The following is an 18,774-nucleotide window of genomic DNA, read 5'->3' as shown; positions in this document are numbered from 1 at the left end:
GATTTCTTAATAATAAAGACATCTCACTACTTTAACAGCACTTAGTGAGTTGTTAATGTGTCTGTAAAAAGCCAGCAGCACTCTCTGAGCTTGGACAGGCTACTCTTCTAAGAAAACTCGTAAAATTAAATGCGTGTTTGTTGGTGGCCTTGACTATGAGTAAAGGCCATTTGGAAATCACTGACTCTGGGTCACCCCTACCTTCTCTGCTTGCGCAGTCGGTTGGGTAAGAACACCCACAGAGACAACGAAGGCAAACAGACCTTGCCAGGTTGACATGTTCTGATACTGGATATCAGTCAAAGCAATAGGAGCTAGAACTGATGGGAACAATAACACAGCCGTGAATCTGATTTTTTATTGTTTCCAAACTTGATTGCAGTAGGGCCTGGTGAATGCAACTCCAACCAGGCAGACACTATTTTTCAGAACTGCAGACATGCTGAGAGACATGAAAGCAGACACAAAAAACCTAGGATGAAAGCATTGAACATAAAATTCATTATTCTCATGGGTGCCTACAGGCAGGCCGACAGGAATTGCTTAGGAAGACAGAATTTAAAGAGACTTTCTGTACATGCATAAAATAATCTTTAGATGACTAAATAAATGAAAACCTCTGTGTGGAAGAGGTCAGTACAGGTTAGAGAATAAATATGAAGAAACAAAGTTCTTCCAAAATCCTTTCAAGGTTCTAGTTTTCTCACATTTGTTTATTTGCTGACACTATGACTTACTCCATATCCTTATCATATGTGTGCCCTTAGCTTCTTTCTTAACTTGGACCAGGAGATACTATTACAAAAACACAAAGCTCAGACAGAACTGGATTCCAAAGGCCAGGCTCTGCAACAATAGGAATACAGAAAATACTAGCTAAGTCAACCTTATGCATTATTGAGTCCTTTGGTGGCAGGGTGTGTGTGGTTTATCCAAACTTTTCCAGTTTTGGGATTTAAGAGGGAGGGGGGAAAAAAATGAACCTGAACCCTGAGCAAATCCTTTTAAGGTCTAATTGTCTGATTTTTCCACTGAAATATTCAGTCCTTTCAGCAACAAAATCCTGGCTTACAATTTTTTGTGTGGTGACCAAGGTTACCAAGAAGTTTCAACTCGGTCTAAGTTCTGTGTCTGTTTCCATGAAATACAGTTTTCAGGCCTTAGAAAATGAAATAAATTACTAGACTATAAGAGCAGGAGCAAATAATTTAGTAAAACACTTTTTGATATAACCATTTGCCTATGTCCACTTATGTTCCTTCCTCTGCTTTCAGTGATTCCTTTTAGACTACAGGATTTGAAAGCTGCTATGGGAAGAAGTCCTGCATTAATAATAATATGCAGGAATATTATTTTATAGTTAAAAGAGGTGAAAGCATACATGTGAAAACAATACCAAAACAAGAGAACCAATACTAAAAAAGTGATAAATAAAGAAGTGGAAACTACTATTGACACAGTAGTCAGATACTCATTCATGGACAAAAAGTGGCAGCACTTTCCAGCATTCAGAGGCAAAGTCTTCTCTACTGAAAATTTCTCAATTTCTTATACCAGGAATCACTTTGCAAAGAGAAGAAGAATTCAAACACAAAGAGAAGTAAATATGTTATCTATGTTTTTCTCCAACCGCAAGCTTTCAAAAAAACTAGCACTTTCACATTCAGGCTGGAGTACTGGTTGGCAAAATCTAGTTTAAAACAGACGAAATTGCCATGAAAGACTATAAAGACATTTACATTGTGAGCATTTGATTAATGATGACTTAGTGTAATTTGATTAGGAACAGTCATAAGATAAACAAAAATTCTTTGCACCAAAATGGAAATTTGTCTGCCATTTTCACAAGGTAAGCACTGAAGTTCTTAAGTTTTCATTGGTGCAAAACACTGTAGAAAGCTATTGCAATAAAAAAGTTCATGAAAATGAAAGTTTAATTTGGAAATCAGAAAATTTATCTGCCCTCAAAGTGCAATTATTTGGTAGTGTTAAGGTTAGAACTAGTAAACACCATGAATGGTTTTGGTTTTTCTTTTTCTAGAACAGACAATCAAAATTCTTATATCAGCACCTAGTAAATTACTAAGAATTCCATTAAATAAACACCAATTTAATGACCCAGCATAAACAATCCCTTCTATTCAAACTTCAGCTAGAAACATCATATTAGAAAAGTCACTCATGGTTATTCTCATTTTTCAATTCTTGCTCATTAGTATTTAAATGGTCTAAGAGCTCACCAAATTAACTTGGACTGAAGAAGATTTATAAATGTAAAATGGTAGCTCTTCCAGAATAATTCCCTGAAAGTTTGTTGTTTTTTTTTAATTCCACAGTTAAGAACTCCTCTCTTGGTTTATCTCAACAATGTGTGGAATAAGAAATCTACCTTCTCATATCCCTGAAAAAGAGCTAAACCACCTAGTTTGTAGCACACATACTTAACTCCAGAGCAGACAGCTCCTGGTGAACAGAAGAGAACTCTCCCCATTTCTCAGTTTTAGATGAAAAAGTTTTTAAACATAATTTCTTTGCTTTAACCTCCAGATGTGCTCCCGGGGAGCTCTTAGATTATGGGCAGAACATGACCATTACTAAAGGAGAATTGTAACTAAGTGTTAGAAGTTGAGTTCTAGTCTGTAACCTGAATTCTTTGATGTTCAGCAGACTTTTTTTGGAAGGCCTGTAATGGAAATTTTGAAGAGGTACAGTAATGTACATAACATCTCCAGCCCTTTGAATGTGAAACCTACATCAGAATTTATTATGAGTAGACAAAGAAAGTTGCTTTTCAACAACTAAGCAATCTTATTTTATTATCTCAGTACTAAACCCAAATAAATTTGGCTTAATTAAAGCAAATCTTACAAAAAGCCAGCAAAACAATGAGATTTAAACAAAGAAAACCCCAAACAAAACAAAATAAAAAACAAATGAACAAAACAACAAAAAAAGAATTTGATTTTAAAGGCTGCTCAGCTATTGAAAAATGTGTTTGAATTTCCCTTTGAGAATGCCTGAACTGAATTTCCAGTTTTGTACAAGCTTTTAATTTGTGTTATGCTTTTCGTTACCAAACAGTCCTCTAATACTTTCCCCTCTGTGAAGTAACTGCCCACTTTAAATCACCTCATCCCTGTTTTCTTCCTTTTAAGTTACCTGTTTTAAGAAATTTAACTTGGGACCAAGGATTCAATGGAAATGCTCTCTTAAAAGAGAGATCCTTAAGAAGCAGAACCAGCACTATACACTCAAACTTGATCAAACTGTCTAAGAACCAACACAGGGATCATAATAATCTCCCAGTCACAAAGTCAATTCTGTAAACCTCAAATGAGTGTAGATGGTTCTGCTGCAGCTTCCATCTAACCTCATTCCAGGACCAGTGCTTTCCAGGCTAAATAGAAGCAGCCCGACTTTCAATGTTTTCAGGAACCCACCCCAATTTTACCCATCCTACAAGAACACCACAATCTGACTGCTTTTGGCATGCCATTGATTCAGTATTTATCCCAGGCTCTTGCTGCTGTCTCACCTGCCCAGAGAGCAGCACATGCCTACTCATGCTGAGGCCTGCCAGCATTAAGCAGCATGAGCAAGGGGGAGATGCATCTCTGTCTCTTCTCTCTGCACAGAGTAAGATAATTTAAAGACCATGGGAGCTGTAACTTAGTGCAACCAACTAAGCAGGGAGCTAGCAAATGGCACCTCAGAGAACTTGTTTGCACTTCCTTGCTTCATTTAATATCGGACAGATTTTCACCAAAGAGCAAGAACAGCATGAGATAACTGTTAATATGTGCTAATTATACAAGTGTGTCCAGGAGTTTAATTAAAGCAGAATGTTTACAAACATCTCAGTGTGCTTCTGAGAAAGAAAAACAAAAACAAAAAACTAACAAGGCTGTGTTTATCCAGAATATAGACGAGTTTTCTTTAAAGAAAACATTCAGGCTTTGATTATTTCGCTCTTGTGTGATAAAGGATTTCTAGGAAAGTCAAGCAGAGGTGAAGCCTGAGCCTTTCCTAGGCTGCTTACAAGAGCAAGCAATAAGATCATTACCTGTATTTAATGGAAACTAAATGGAACTCCCAAGCTTGGCAGCCTTACTGTTAAAGATTATCGTCCTCTACCAAGTTCTTTCTCCCTTGTAGCAAGTCTTAACTGCATATCCACATAGGTTGGCACTCAAAGAATAGTTTTGTGCCAAAAATGCCAAGATGTTAGCTACAAGTGACAATTTATAGTAATAAAAGCTATGACATACAATTATGAGACAAAAGATTCCATAGGTTTTCAAGTACTGAGAAACAGTGAAATATTTAAACACAAGCATTGACACATTTTTTTAGTGCCTGACAAAATAATGTCAGCTTCTGGGACCATCAGTTACTCTCAGCTGCCATCAAACACTAAAATATCACAGGTATTTGAAACAAAGAGATTGTGATAATATGTAGCTGTAGGTTTTTGCATAAGAGGGAAAAAACAATTTCATTAACCCCTTTTCTTCATGTGTCACTGCTTAATCAATAATGGTCTTCAGAAGTAATAAGCAATGTAACTTTACCTATATTCTGAATTGAAATATGCCCAAACCACAGACTGCCAAAAATCAACAGCATAGACTTTGGCCTTGCATTTATATAAACAATTGTTAGTATATCGCATATAAGGTACATGCATAATACATGACAATTCCTTTATGTTTAGGCTTAAATATTTGGCACACAACACAATCACCACTTTGTCACAATGTAAATTTGGAATAACACAAGAAGTCTTGTCTGAGATCTTAAACATAAAACTTTAATTACTTAGCACATGAAATGAATTATGATTAAAATCATGCAGATATTCAGACTGCAAAACAAAATACTTCAAATACAATTGCATGTTTAAAATCTACTCAGTCAAATATCTACTTTGAGGTAAAAACATAAGAATATACTAGGCAATTATAATCTTAACATAAATAAACAAGTATTGATATTTTCAGAACAAAATAAACATGGAAAACAGCAATTTTTAACACACATTGGTACAAGAGATACAGCCTACCTACTTTCCTTCAGAGTGTGATCCACTCATCTGATACAAATCCAAAAATACTAAAAAACTGCATACTACTAAAGCACAGCAGCCAATTTCCCCCAACGTAAGACTCCTACTCGTTTACTGCAGCGTTGGGGCAGGTTTTCTGAAAAAATATATAATTTCAAAGATGAAAGGCTTTAGTTATACAGCTTCCAAACAAGCAAAGTGAAAGCTGCACAACCAAATCCCCAGTGAATACTACAAAATGCCTTTGGCCAAAATTCCAAATATAAAGAACTGAAATTCAGGTAAAAAATATGTCACCAATTAACATGTTTATGCTGCCATTTGCATGCACAAAAGTAGACCAGTTCTGTGTGCACCTCAGTGTATTTTTGTTTGGAGTTGTTTAAGTAATTGGTTGTGTAAAGAATCACGTTGCAGCACAGGGTCCAACTGCATATTCAGATTCAAAGTGACCACAGGCCTCCTCTAAATCACATAATTTCCCCAGATGACAGTGGTCTCTCACATTTTTCTAACTTTCAAGAAGAAAAAAATTCATATTTATTTTCATCACAAGTAGTACAACTAGAATACAAATAAGAACATTCTATTATAGTGTGCAACAGCTGAGGTTTGCATCTCCCGAACTGATTCACTTATACGAGCAACAATACAAGGAAAATGACATATAAACTAGAATATAAATATTATACTACACCATGAAACACTACAAATAGAACGTACAAAAATTATATTAGGGCATTAATTATCTGTAAACCTATTAAAAAGAACACCTTAATATTAATACAGTTTGCAAGGTAAACATAACCTACAGTCTAAGTTTTTAAATGGCTGTTTGTCAATGCAGCATAGAACATTTCCATAGTGCAAATCTTACCAACTGTATGAAAGATACTGCCCCCTTCAGAAAAATGCTCCTTTCCCCACCCCCATCAAAACAATGAGTCACAAAGTCCTATCTCGTTTCACATTTAGTATAAGATGTGGGTTGAAACATACTAACATACAGAACCTTAATTTTAACACTGAAAAAAGGCTGAATAATGTTGAGAAATTAAAATAAAAAATGTTAGATATGTTATAGCTGGAAGACATGAAATCCAAAAATATGACCCCTGGAAAAGAGGAAATAAAAAGACATTGATATCTCCTTTCTTTCATCTGTTGGAAACATACAGTGTGACAGTACAGTAGGGCCCCTATATTCTACAACAACCACAAGATTACTTTAATTGCTGAAGAATCACAGTGTTAAGTATATCTGCTTCTTGTAGTGTCAGGCTTTCATCTGTTAGCTCTTTATTTGGAAAGGTAGTCACAAGAACAAAATCCGTTGTTGCAAAAGCTGGACGGGACTGGATAATGAAATCTCGAATGTGCTTAATCCTGTAAAAAGGATACGGACATGAAAACTCCATATGACTCCATCTCTGAACATTAAGATGATCAGAGAACACAAAACCATCAAGCAGACTAAACCACTAAGTAAATTCTAGATTTCACATTTCTCTTTGATCCAGATAACTAATGGTTGTAGCCTATAATTTTTTGGTTCTTGCATTAAAATATACTAATATATAAATATATATATATATACACAGGAACAAAATTTGTAACATGGAAGTGTATTGTACACTGATACCTAACACAGGAAATCAAGTAATTTCAACATCACTGTCAAAAGTTTCATTATTAATTAGTATATTCCAGAAAGGTAAATTATTAATGGAAGAAAAAATCTTAAAATACATGGTCACAGTGAAAAGAAAGCAGAGAGGAATTATTAATGCACTTCAATAGCAACAGGTTTCCCCTACTTTCACTTCACAGTGAACTTCTGAACAATAGTTAGTAAAACAGTCACATAAAGAGTACAACAATAATAATTTAATTTTATAAGACATGGATAAAAAAATACTATTTTAGAGATAAAATATTGAAATTTGAGGTTTTTCTATTAAGACATTAAGCTGAAAACAAATCTGTGGAGATCTTTTGTAATTAATAAGTTGGCAAATTTACTGTAGCCAAATAAGCAGGGATTTCAGCTTTCTATCACTCTTCAAGGCCTATGACATAAGTAATGCACTTTAGAAGCTGATTTTGATCATATACATGGCAAAGATATAGCCACAAAGATTCAGAGTCAAGAAAAAGTTAATAATAATTAAACAAGCTCCTGTCAACTCAGTCTAGGTTGTTACCGATGTTACTGGCAAGTTTATGCCCTTCCATGCAGACAGAATACACAACTCAGCTACAAGAGGCTGCCTATAAGCCCCATGGTTTGTCTCAGTCACTTCTCAGCAGGTGCTGTGAAGAAAGGATCTGGGCCTGTATCCTCAGAATATATTATTAGGTCTAAACTATCAAAAAATACTGCTGTATCTTCCTCCCTACTGGCACTTCAGCTAAATTTCCTCACTGTGGTCTGTGTCTAGTCAGGTAAAGAAAGCTACACTTTGTCCTTATTCTGAGCCAGGGGGAAAAAAAGGAAACAGATGAGCTCTCCATGTAACAATATTAAAATGGAATTGGGTCCCTGCTAACACCATCTCCAAGTCAGGATTGAAGCTGCAGCCATGTTCTAACCCAATTGTACAGATTTCAAACTAAAGCTGGCTTTAACAGTGCTTCAGCATGGGTGGAACTGCTTCCCAAATCTCTGCCCTCTGCCCAAAGATCTCTCAGCAGTGGAGAGCAGAGCTTTGCAGAACCTTGCACTAACACAACCTCTTAGGCAAATAAATGGGGTTGGCCAACACCATTTGTGGCACTGCCTCAATGTCAATAAAACTGGTGCCAAGCTCCAATCAGCAAAGCTACTAACAAACCGAAAACCTTCATCAAGTTCACACACTGCCAATTCTTAGGAGATGACCATCCAAAACAGAAGTTGGTTTTCAGCATCATGTCCAACTCATATGCTGGAATTGCAAATGAGCATGAAGTGTCTATGTACCCTTCTGCATATGGGCTGCAGTCTACACTTAGAGCTTGTGTCATGTTTTGCCACAGCCTTGAGTATAACAAGGTAGAAAGCTGGTTATGGGCCACAGGATTTCTCTGCCCATAGTGTGGACTATATTCCAATTGAGACTGTACTTCACACTTTGCAATAAAATACTTCCAGAGTGTTTCCCACGTCATGTCCCTGATCCTCCCAAGGAGGGCCCAGGGCTGGGATGACTATGTAGACAGGCTATAGAGATTTCAGTTGTCCTGGGAACAGTTACAACTTGTACTGTGTCCTTAAAAAAATCAAAGGACATAATTGGTTATCAAAGTTTGTACAGAAGTTGCAGTTATTAAATATATTGTGTTTCCAAGTACAGAATTTTTGACTGTCAGTTTATCGTATATCCATGTAATGAAAGTGACACAACTACACATTTCAGCAAGCGTGGTATATCCCTCTTTTTGATGTCTTGCTGAAACTCATTTAATGACAAAACACAGATTTATTGAAATAGTTACTGTTACCTATGTTGATTCAGAATCAATTTACCTGTGTGTTTGATTAAATCTTTGTATTAACCGGCTTCCATCTGCTAATCTAATTTGAATTTTAGTTGCTGGCATGGAATCATCAATCAGAACAGGCGCATTAAGAATGGATTTCTCCTCCTCTTCTGGGGAAGAAGGTGTGCTGACTATTTCAGGTGTAAGGCTATAGGATTGAAAAAAAAAATCAAACCAGATATTACTAATGGAACCATGACAAAGCAATCTGAAATTTTCAGTCACAGGAATGAAACAGCATATGAATACAGAGCACAGAACAGATCTAGCTTTTTTCACCTTCCAAGTTTTTGCCCTTCACCACTGAAAGCTTTGAATCGCAGTCTGGGCTTCACATATTCCTGTTCTTGGTGATCTTCCATATCCAAATTTACCTGGCCACCATGAACAAGTCGCTGTAGTTCCAAAGGAATTTCCCTTAATTACAAAAATAATACATTACAATAATTACACTTTCAATTACATTCTGAACTGCAAAATAAATCATTCAAAAACTACACACACAGTATGAGTCAATATTTGTATTATGTATACTTTGAAAGTCACATTCAATTGTTTTATGAATTGATTTCATCCTAAAAGAAAAAAACAGTGAACTAACAGTCAAAACCTAGAACATACTGACAGCTGAATCATAGAACAAGCTAGGAAAACAATGTGAATATAAAAGCTGTTGTAACAATTACCATTCAGAGTTAAACCAGTGAAGGAACCAAAGTATTCCAAATTTTTAAGTGCCCCATGCATCTGGTCACAGACTACATTTTATTGGTTCAGGCAAAGCCTGGAGCTTTTAATAAGTGTACGGAGAAAGGATTTTTCTTCACTTCAAAGACATACCTCAAAAAAGTTGTCATCTTAACTTACCCTCTTTTAACAGACTCAAGAAACTGAGCATTTGTTGGATCTGAATAGGATCTCAATTCGCCATCATCTAAACTGAATCCGTTCCTCCACAGCTTCAGCAAAATCTGAACCTATGAAGCAAAACAAATAAAAAAGTGAAGACAAATAAGGCAGCACAATTTTGTACAGACTAGTTACAGAAATTTTGATCTATACTAAACAGATTTTGTACAAGACCACAAAAAAGAAAGCAAATGACAAAGTAAGAACAATACATTGTACTGTAGCTGTCATTGTTAGATTAGTTTTGAAAAGGCCCAATAGTTATAGACTACTATCTTCTTCTAGACCACTTTCTTACCTCAGGAAAAAGAAACTCTTAATTTGCGATCCATGACATAAAGTATTATAGAGAGAGGGTGCAGTGTTACAATTACTTTCAAAAGCAGTAAACATTTTTATTGAGAAATTAAGAAATAAACCATAAAATTAAAAATTACTGCTGATACATCAGTTACAGCAAAACCTACACTTTTCTCAAACTATTACATGCTGAGCTCCAACAAAGCTGAAAGTAGCTCCATTTAGTTCAAATGCTAAGAATCCTGGAAACCAGCCTCTTCTGCTCCCTTCTTATTTTGCTACATCCTACATGAAAGGTCCAGCCAAGGCCTTCTAGCTTCAGAACTTCAAAACCTCTCTTCCTTCTAAATGCTTTGCCATCCAGGAAAATTAGGCTTCCTCAGCCAGTATAACTGGCCTTCCCTTAGAAAATTATTTATGCTCCCAGTTATGGAAAGCCCACTCCAATCAGATTCTGACTGGGTACAGCCAGCTGTTACTTGGAATAGAAGGATTACTGAAGGATAGAAGGCAGAAGCTCCATGTGTGGCATGACAGCACCCCCTAGCCAGAACCACATCCCTTGGCCTTCGTATTTGTATCTAGACAAGGTGAAAATTTGCTTTAGCCATTCACAAAAATAGCAAAATGCAGAGTGTTTCTCCCCACTCTCTCCTTCACATCCTGCTTTTGAAGTGATAGGAAAGGCCTCTAACCTGCTGCTTCACCTTCCCTAGAATACATCTATGCCCTCCAGTTTGAGATGGGCTGCTTTGCAAGCCACAACAAGAATCAATTCCTAAAAGGATTAATATGTTAGCATAGCTAAGAGAATCCAAGACAACACCTGGTGGAAAGTAACTGAAAATGAGGTGTGCTAAGAATTTTAAAGTAATTTACATCTGACAGCTCCATAATGGAGGCCTTAGGGGTATTCAATGAACATCTCTTTAGAAACTTCAACAATTTCTACTGAACACATAGATAATATTTAGATATTATTTTTTCCTCACAGACATAGTTACAGTAATACTGCCATTTCAAGCTATAAGGATGATTATGCAGGCATCTGTTGGAGGTTCTGATTTCTGCTATGAATTTTACTTACATCCTGGTTTTCTCCATATATGTATTCAGAGTGCTTTTGTGATGAGTCACCCAATCTGTATCCACCACCAGAAAATGACTGAAAAAAATACAAAGAAAAGCTTATAAAATAATTATCTGAAACAGTTTATTAAAATTCTTACCTAGGTGCAAACAAAAAAAAGAAAAAAAAAGTCACCCACAAGCTTGCTTCTGTGATAAAAAGTGATAAAGGTACTGTTCTATCTTGTATTTTCTGGGTGGAAAATTATATCTAGTAGCCACAGTAAGACTAAGCAAGCTTTGTGACACATTTCAGCTTCTGTTCTGCAGACTTCTTCATACATAAGAATCATAGAATACTTCAGGTTGGAAGAGACCTTTAAATGTCACAAACTTGAATGCTTCCAGGAATGGGGCATGCACCACCTCCCCAAGCAACCTGTTCCAGTGTTTTACCACATCCATTGTAAAAAAGGTCTCTCTTATATCTAATGTGAATCTACCCCTTTTGGTTTAAAACCTTTACCCCTTGTCCTACCAAAACAGAGCCTGCTAAAAAGTCTATCCCCATCTTTCTTAAAGACCCCCTTTAAGTACTGGAAGGCTGTAATAATGTCTTCCCAGATCCTTGTCTCCTCCAGGCCGAACAATCCCCCCTCTCTCAGCCTTTCCTCATAGGAGAGGTGCTCCATCCCTCTGATTATTTTTGTGGCTTTCCTCTGGACTTATTCTAACGGGTCCATACCCTTCTTGTGCTGTGGATCCCAGAGGTGGTTGAAGCACTCATGGTGGGCTCTCACCAGACTGGAGTAGAGGGGCAGCATCCCTTTCCTCACCCTGGCACCCACGTTTCTTGTGATGCAGCCCAATACATGATTTGCTTTCTGGGCTGTGAATGCACATTGCTGGGTCATGTCCAGCTTTTCATCTACCAGTACCCACAAGTCCTTCCCCAGAATTGCTCTCAATCACTTCATCCTCCAGCCTGTGCTGATGCTGGGGGTTGCCCTGATGCAGATGCAGGATCCTGCATCTGGCATTGCTGACATCAAGAGGTTCCCATGAGCCTACTTCTTAACCTTGTCCAGACCCCTCTGGATGGCATCCAAGATCTCAGGCACATCAACTGCAACACTGAGCCTGATGTCTCAACCCCACTGACTGTGTTACTGATGAAGACATTAAACAGTACTGGTCCCTTTATGGATACTTTGTCACCAACTTCCATCTGGACACTCAACTGCTGAATACAATTCTCCATGAGCAATTCTATAGGTAAGATTTGGTAGGCAAACTTAGTCTGGTTTCTTATTTAATCAATTGCAATTAAAAACAAAGCACGTAATTCAAGTTCATGATGATTTCTAATGACTTCCTCTGAAACTGTGTGGTTCTTTCTCTTTATTTTCTAGAGCAAGCTATTTGAACACAGACAATATAAAACTGTGTTGAGTAAATCTGCTATCGCAGAAAGAGGCACTTGCTATCCTAGGTATGCTGTGGTTTGATGAATTTCAGATGTAAAAAGAGATCAACATATTTTTTAACTTTTACCTTAGCTTTACTGAAATCACCAGATGCTCTCGAGGCTTCATCTAATGGGACAGCCCCATGTTCTTTTGCTTCCTTGAAGAGTTCAGCAACAATTTTACTTGGATTATTAGAAGCCCCAGAAATCTGTAATCCTCTATATTCTGAGTCACCTGAATAAAATCTTAAGAATAGTAATGCACATAAGCAATAATGCTTTAAATAACAAGTACAATTTTTCTCTTTCCATCCAAAGAAAAAAAAAATAGTGAACAAAAAGACAAATCTGGCACAAAACCTTTTCATTCTGATAAATGTTCTACTTAGTTCCAACCATCTTAACAATCCAAGCAGCATTATATCAAAGATACTTGACTAACAAAGAACCGAGGCAACTTCTGGAACAGATCTCAAAGATTAGAGGGCAAGGCCATAAGTTTTAAGTGAACACAATCTTGATGAAGCTGGGTATCTTATGTGGCTGTCACCTACTCCCAGAAGGACTGATTTCCTCAAGGGTGTCCTGTGCATGGGATTGTGCCTGGACTACAATACAAATTCACAGCTAACACCACCTTATCAGAACAAGTATAAAACTGTTCTTGGAAAACCTGAACAGTACCACAATTTGATTTTTTAATTCAAAGATCTAGCATACATCCATTCCCAACAGTACCAGGAATGGAAATTTTAAAATAATTAATCTTTCAAGTAATTTTAAAACCTCAAGAAACTGTTGTGCAAGCTAATTTGTGGGTTTTTTTCTTCATAGCACCATTACTAGCTCTTGGAAACAAAATGTTAAACTACAAATAATTCTGTTCAAAACTGTATCTGTTTGATGCTAAAGATCAAGATATTCCTCAAGAATTACCTTGAGAAAGGCACTACAATCTCTAAATACCATTGGAATAGTTGCTGTAAAAAAATCTGTATATAAATCAAAATCCAGCAAACCTGAATGTTTTGCCCGAATGATTACAGGAAGCTTTAATAACTAATAACTGCTTTCCACTTTCCTCAACTTTTATACTTAACCCCTTGGAGTAAGGCAAACCAATTAATTCATGTGAAACTGTCTCTCAGACCAATGCTTTCACAATGTGTTGTGTATTTTACAGTTACCAGAAAAGAGTATTGAGTATGAAAGTACTGTACAATCATACTGTTTTTATAATGCCACATAACTGTCAGTCCCTGAGTAACATGTCTCCTTTGTATATGAATCTGTGTTTATTACTCCAACTACAATTTATATGGAATATTTTTAATTATTAGATTTAAAAGAATAGTGATAAGGATATGAAACAGGCATTCTTATCAAAATTTTTATTCAAGAAAGAAAGGAAATACTCAAATATTTGAGCAATAGATACACAGAACAACTCAGGATACTTAAAAAGACAAAAATGTTTTTGAGTACAAAAGTTACAACATTTTTACGACCATACAAGTTAAGGCATTTACAGGTCCTACATCACTCCAGCCAGGTTCTGCTAAACATAATTTTACAACAGTGTACAGCTAACACTCTAATAAGTCCCCTAGCTGTTTGTGGGACATACTTAGCTCACATGCATTTTGAAAGAACACGAGGGAACAAACTGTGACACAAACCCCAATTACTTTCACAATTGTTAAATTATTTTTTTGTTTTGTTTTAAAAATACCTTTGGTTTTCTTTGTCATCGCTCATGCTTCTCTCTGGTTTTCTCAACCTTTTAAGAGAATCCAGTTTAAGACTGTCAAGAGAATAAAAGAAAACATCTGAAGATGACTGGTGCATAAACTTTGTATCTAACTTCTGAAACAACTTATTGTTCAGAAACTAAGAATATCGAGATGTATTTTCTGGTTTTGGGGGTTTTGTTTGGTTGCTTGGTTTTTGGGGTTTGTTTTGGTTTGGGGTTTTTTTGCCAAAGTACACAGCCATGAATGCTTCTCAGTGAACAAGGAGGAAAGGAAATATGTATGGCAGAGTCATTTTGCATTAACAGTTGGACTGGATGGTCTCTATAGGTCTGTTCCAACTGAACTATTTTTTTTCTAGCACAGAAGAGCAGCACTGTTTCCATGTGATTAATGCATTGCTCTCATCTGAGAGCAAACTGATGTCTACCAATTAATCTCTTCCTTCTCACACAGAGTCCAGTATGAATGCCAACAAATAACTAGTATTTGCCAACTATCACACCAAAGTATTTGAGACAGGGTACTGCAGCTTCTCCTTTGACTGGGAGTGGGAAGTTGTAACTTCATGAGATGTATTTGTAAATGGAGCTGTTTGCTTTATTTGTTTGTAAATTTAGTTCTGTGTTAGTCAGCTTACGCGGTTTCACAAAAAAAAACCAAAAAAAAACCCTCAAAACCCCTATACTTCCAAGTGTCACATACTCTGCTAAAGCCTCTCTTCATGAAGAGATCTGCATTTGCAGTGAACTTGAAGCATAAGTGACTAAGATCTTTTCTGTTGTTTGACCTCCTTTAACACAGAGATCCATATTGGCAGCAGTGATTCAAAAACAAGCCACATACAAGATTTGTTATGGCATCACTGTCGGTAGTTTTATAAACACTTCCCTTCTTTAAATTATTTTTTTTAAAGATTAATTTAAAAATGGCAAGATACTTTTATAAAAAAAAAAAATCCAAGACTATGCTGAATCTTCAAATGTTATATGAACTGCAAACACTGCAGTTTAGCAGCGTTTTAGCAAAAGCTGGACCGAAATATAGATATGCATCTTTCCTTCCACCCGCCCAACCCAGATAAATTCATTAAGAAGCCCTTCTTATTTCTGTCACCCCATAGGAACCTACTAGGGAACCCACTAATAATTTTTAGAATCACTATTTGTCTCATCAGTCACTGCCATAAATACAACACTGAAAGCCGCTCACTTGCCAAGTTTCACACAAACTGCTGGTTTACTGAATTTTGAAGAAGCAAAGAACTGTAGTAATTTTCTGATACAGCAAATTTCCAAATTATGTCCGTGTTAAAAGAGAGCAGCATTTTGCTTATAGAATCTAACATGAAGTGGGTTTAAAGTGTTTTAGAATACCTAGAATACCAATTGGTAAAAAGGCTCCTAAATAAATTTTAAAAGCATTCTGAGAAGACAGACAACACTATTGCAGGGATTCACAATTTTTGATTATGATTTGCTGTAGATTGCTTTTAATACAAGGAGGGGATCAAGCAGGAATGACAAAGTTTTGTGAGCTAATAAAACACCTATCCATGCATTTCTGAAAAACAAAATACATCTTACCTCTGTGATACCTTTGGGGTACTGATCTTTGTAGCTGTTGGCTTGTCAGAACACAATGACTGTCTTTTAGCTTCATCTTCATATAACTCTGCCAAGGCCAGCTGTAGGAAACAGAACTCTTTCTGTAAGTCTGTAACTCTAGAACTACATATAGAATAGAAATAAGACAAAAATTAATGTGTAATATGCATCTCTCCAGAAAATTAGAAACATCAACATGAGGAACCCCAACTAAAATTCAACTTCCTTTGTGCTTTATGAAAAAAAGCCAAACTACACATAAGTGCCATTATGACTTAGAACTTGTACTCTGCTATCCTTTGGTTTCCACTGCTTCACTGGCTACAAAGAACCTGTATTAGATTCAGAGTCACGAGAGTAAATACGCACAGAGATATTAAGCATCAGCTCATTAATGGTAACGAAGTGAAGCAGGAACCTAACCCTCTGATACAAGCAAATAATAAATTTTACAAACACTTTACATAGATATGTAAAAAACATAATTCAAATAAGCTTGTACTGGGATGAAGAACAAATTCAGTCTTGCTGCCTTGAATTCAAGGCATCACTCCACAAATACTTACACAAAGCCCAACAACTTTTCCCACAAAGACTCCCAAAATGCTGCCATATCACTGGCAAGTTCATTCTTAGGAAGTTATGCAAGGGACCTGCAATGTCATTTCAGCAATCTTTCTTTTGTCTTGAATAAGACTCTACTTTGTCAAATCATCCTTAGTTTTTCCCAAACCACTCTGCTCACTCTATGCAACTGACATTGACATTCTCATACACACCAGAAAAGGTATTAGGCTACAATTTCATTACAGTTTTATGTAAAGGGGATATACATTAAAATAAAATGAAATATCATCTGTCCTTGAAAACACACTGCTATGAATACAGGGTGTTAACCTCTATTTTTTGTTGTTTTTATAATATTATGAGGTATTTTCTGCAGGGAAAAAATAAATATCAGTAATTATATCCATTAAGAAAATTAAATGGAGAAAAGACAGTAAAAAAAAAAAACCTGCTGAAGGCCTCTATTCCATCTGAGAATAGAAGAAAATACCTTTCAGATACATAAAGCTGATGGGTAAGTCATAGACAACATACCCCATACCATCCCAAATCCAAGGACTGAGGGATGCTGAGGGAGCACAGAAGGGCATGGCCAGGCTTCAGTGCTTTCCTCATACCCCATCTCATGTCGTGGCACCACAAATCAAGTACAGACCCAGGAGAGTTCTTCCTTGGGGTTTAACACTTTATCAGTAAGTATCTAGCCAAAATGCCAGTCTGCTTTAGCTTACCAAGACCTTATGAACCAAAAGTATTAACACAGAGTTTATTAGTGTTACCTATTAAACAGTAATATTAACAATATTAATTATTAAACAGTCATATTAACAGTATTAAAGCAATCCCGGAGAATAACACAACAGTAACACTGGAGAAGAGAAGGCTCCAGAGAGATCTAACTGGGGTCTTTCTGTACTTAAGGGGGGCTTAGAAAAAAGAGGGAGAGCAACTTTTTACATGGGTAGATAGTGATAGGACAAGGCAGAATGGTTTCAAACTACAAGAGCAGAGATTTAGCTTTGATATTAGGAAGAAATTCTTTACTCAGAGGGTAGTGAGGCATAAGAACAGCTTTCCCAGAGAAGCTGTGGATGCCCCATCCCTGGGAGTGTTCAAGGCCAAGTTGGATGCAGTTCTGAGCAACCTGGTCTAGAGGAAGGTGTCCCTGTCCACGGCAGAGGGCTGGAACTAGGTGATCTTTAAGATCCCTTCCAACTCAAAGCATCCTATGATTGCAGCAAAATTAATCTTAAGAACATATGAAAATTCCAAATAGTAACCAAGAAATAAACTATACTCATCTTTCTCTGTTAATTATGTGTAATTAAATAGAACAGGGACAGTTTCAGTTACTAAGTTTCACCTGTTTTCCAATCAATTTCTTGCTAAAGGATTTTGAACCTTCATAAGGTGTCAAATCGCATGCAAAAAAAAAAAAGAATACCGCTAAAAGGGTTTGTAATTAAGCATTTAAGTAGTAATGCTGAATTACATTTGTGTTCACACTCTACTTTTCCCACATACACCTGGGAAAAGATCTTGTCCTTAGTCTTACATCACATCGGCAGAGGCTGACATTTTCATACGGGAGAACACATTCGTATCAAATAATCAGGAAATGCAACGGCCCTGCAATAACTTCAAGGGCAGTTAAAACCCAGCTAGTGAAGTGTCGGGAGAGTCCTGCCCGTTCCCCGGACAACTGAGCACACGCCGTTTCCTAAAGGGCCTAGTGCTCTTCCAGAGGCATCCTCCCCGTCCCAGCCTCAAAAGGGGCGTGGGAGCTAAAGGCAGAAAAGCCGGCTGGGCTCAGAGGGCACGTCGGGGCAGTCCCGGCGGGGTACCCGCACACCGCCCGCTCCCCTCAGGGGCGGCCCGAGGGAAGGCCTGGGGCGCCCCCGAGGGGACGCGGCGCTCGGCCCGGCCTGGACGGCCCCGCCCCGCCCCGGGATCGGGGCGGCACCTCCGCCCTCTCACCTGCAAATCCCGGGCGCTAGGCGGGCGGCCGCCGCTCCGGGGCTGCCGATCCCTGCGGCCGCCGGCGGCCGGAGCCGCGGGTACATCCCCGTCCGGCTGCGCGGGCGCTGCCCCGCCGTCCGCCATCTTGTGGAGGCGGTGGCGAGGGCCGGGCGGGGCGGGGCCAGCGCCGCCGGGGCGGCCGCCATGGCAACGGGAGGGGCCGCGCCGTGCCCACCGTACCGGCCCGAGGCCCGCTGGAGGCTGCTGCCCCGATCTTCACAACTTTACAGTGCTTATGCACTTAGCAAACAAAGCCATCAGCGTTCATTCGTGGCGAATTGCATAGCTTGTCCATCGGTACTCAAAGCCCTGCTTGCTTGTTGGATGTCTTGTTTCTCATGCTGCTTAGTCTGCAAGTGCAGTTCTTTCATCCATTTGAGGATGGGGTCCACTTTGAATTGGTGGTCAAAGAGTTGGTAGTTGCAGTCGCCCACTGCCAGAATTATGTATCACAGAATCAAATAGACTCGAGTCCAAATCGAGTCCAACGTGTGACCA

General features: G+C 37.9%; 1 protein-coding gene across 1 annotated transcript; it reads right to left on the bottom strand.

The window, feature by feature from the left end:
* Positions 1–4,792: 4,792 nt before the first annotated feature.
* Positions 4,793–18,372, bottom strand: UBXN2B (UBX domain protein 2B). Its single transcript, XM_058833374.1, has 9 exons — positions 18,235–18,372; positions 15,670–15,770; positions 14,065–14,136; positions 12,419–12,578; positions 10,884–10,961; positions 9,455–9,564; positions 8,867–9,004; positions 8,574–8,735; positions 4,793–6,451 (listed from the first exon to the last, which is right to left on the bottom strand). The coding sequence occupies exons 1-9, from the start codon at positions 18,358–18,360 to the stop codon at positions 6,289–6,291; spliced, it is 1,110 nt and encodes a 369-aa protein (XP_058689357.1). The 5' UTR covers positions 18,361–18,372; the 3' UTR covers positions 4,793–6,288.
* Positions 18,373–18,774: the final 402 nt, after the last annotated feature.

The sequence above is a fragment of the Poecile atricapillus genome, chromosome 2, assembly GCF_030490865.1.
Source record: "Poecile atricapillus isolate bPoeAtr1 chromosome 2, bPoeAtr1.hap1, whole genome shotgun sequence".
Lineage (NCBI taxonomy): Eukaryota > Metazoa > Chordata > Aves > Passeriformes > Paridae > Poecile > Poecile atricapillus.
The sequence above is the reverse complement of the archived record's forward strand: the minus strand, read 5'-3'. Positions and strand labels throughout refer to the sequence as shown.

What these genes read in the sequence shown, in the direction of transcription:
- UBXN2B (XM_058833374.1), bottom strand. Translation starts at nt 18,360, where the DNA reads ATGGCGGACGGCGGGGCAGCGCCCGCGCAGCCGGACGGGGATGTACCC. An exon ending in GATGACAAAGAAAACCAAAG is followed by an intron (nt 12,579 to 14,064) that starts GTATTTTTAAAA and finishes ACTATTCTTAAG; the next exon opens with ATTTTATTCAGGTGACTCAG. An exon ending in TATATGGAGAAAACCAGGAT is followed by an intron (nt 9,565 to 10,883) that starts GTAAGTAAAATT and finishes TTTGCTTCATAG; the next exon opens with GTTCAGATTTTGCTGAAGCT.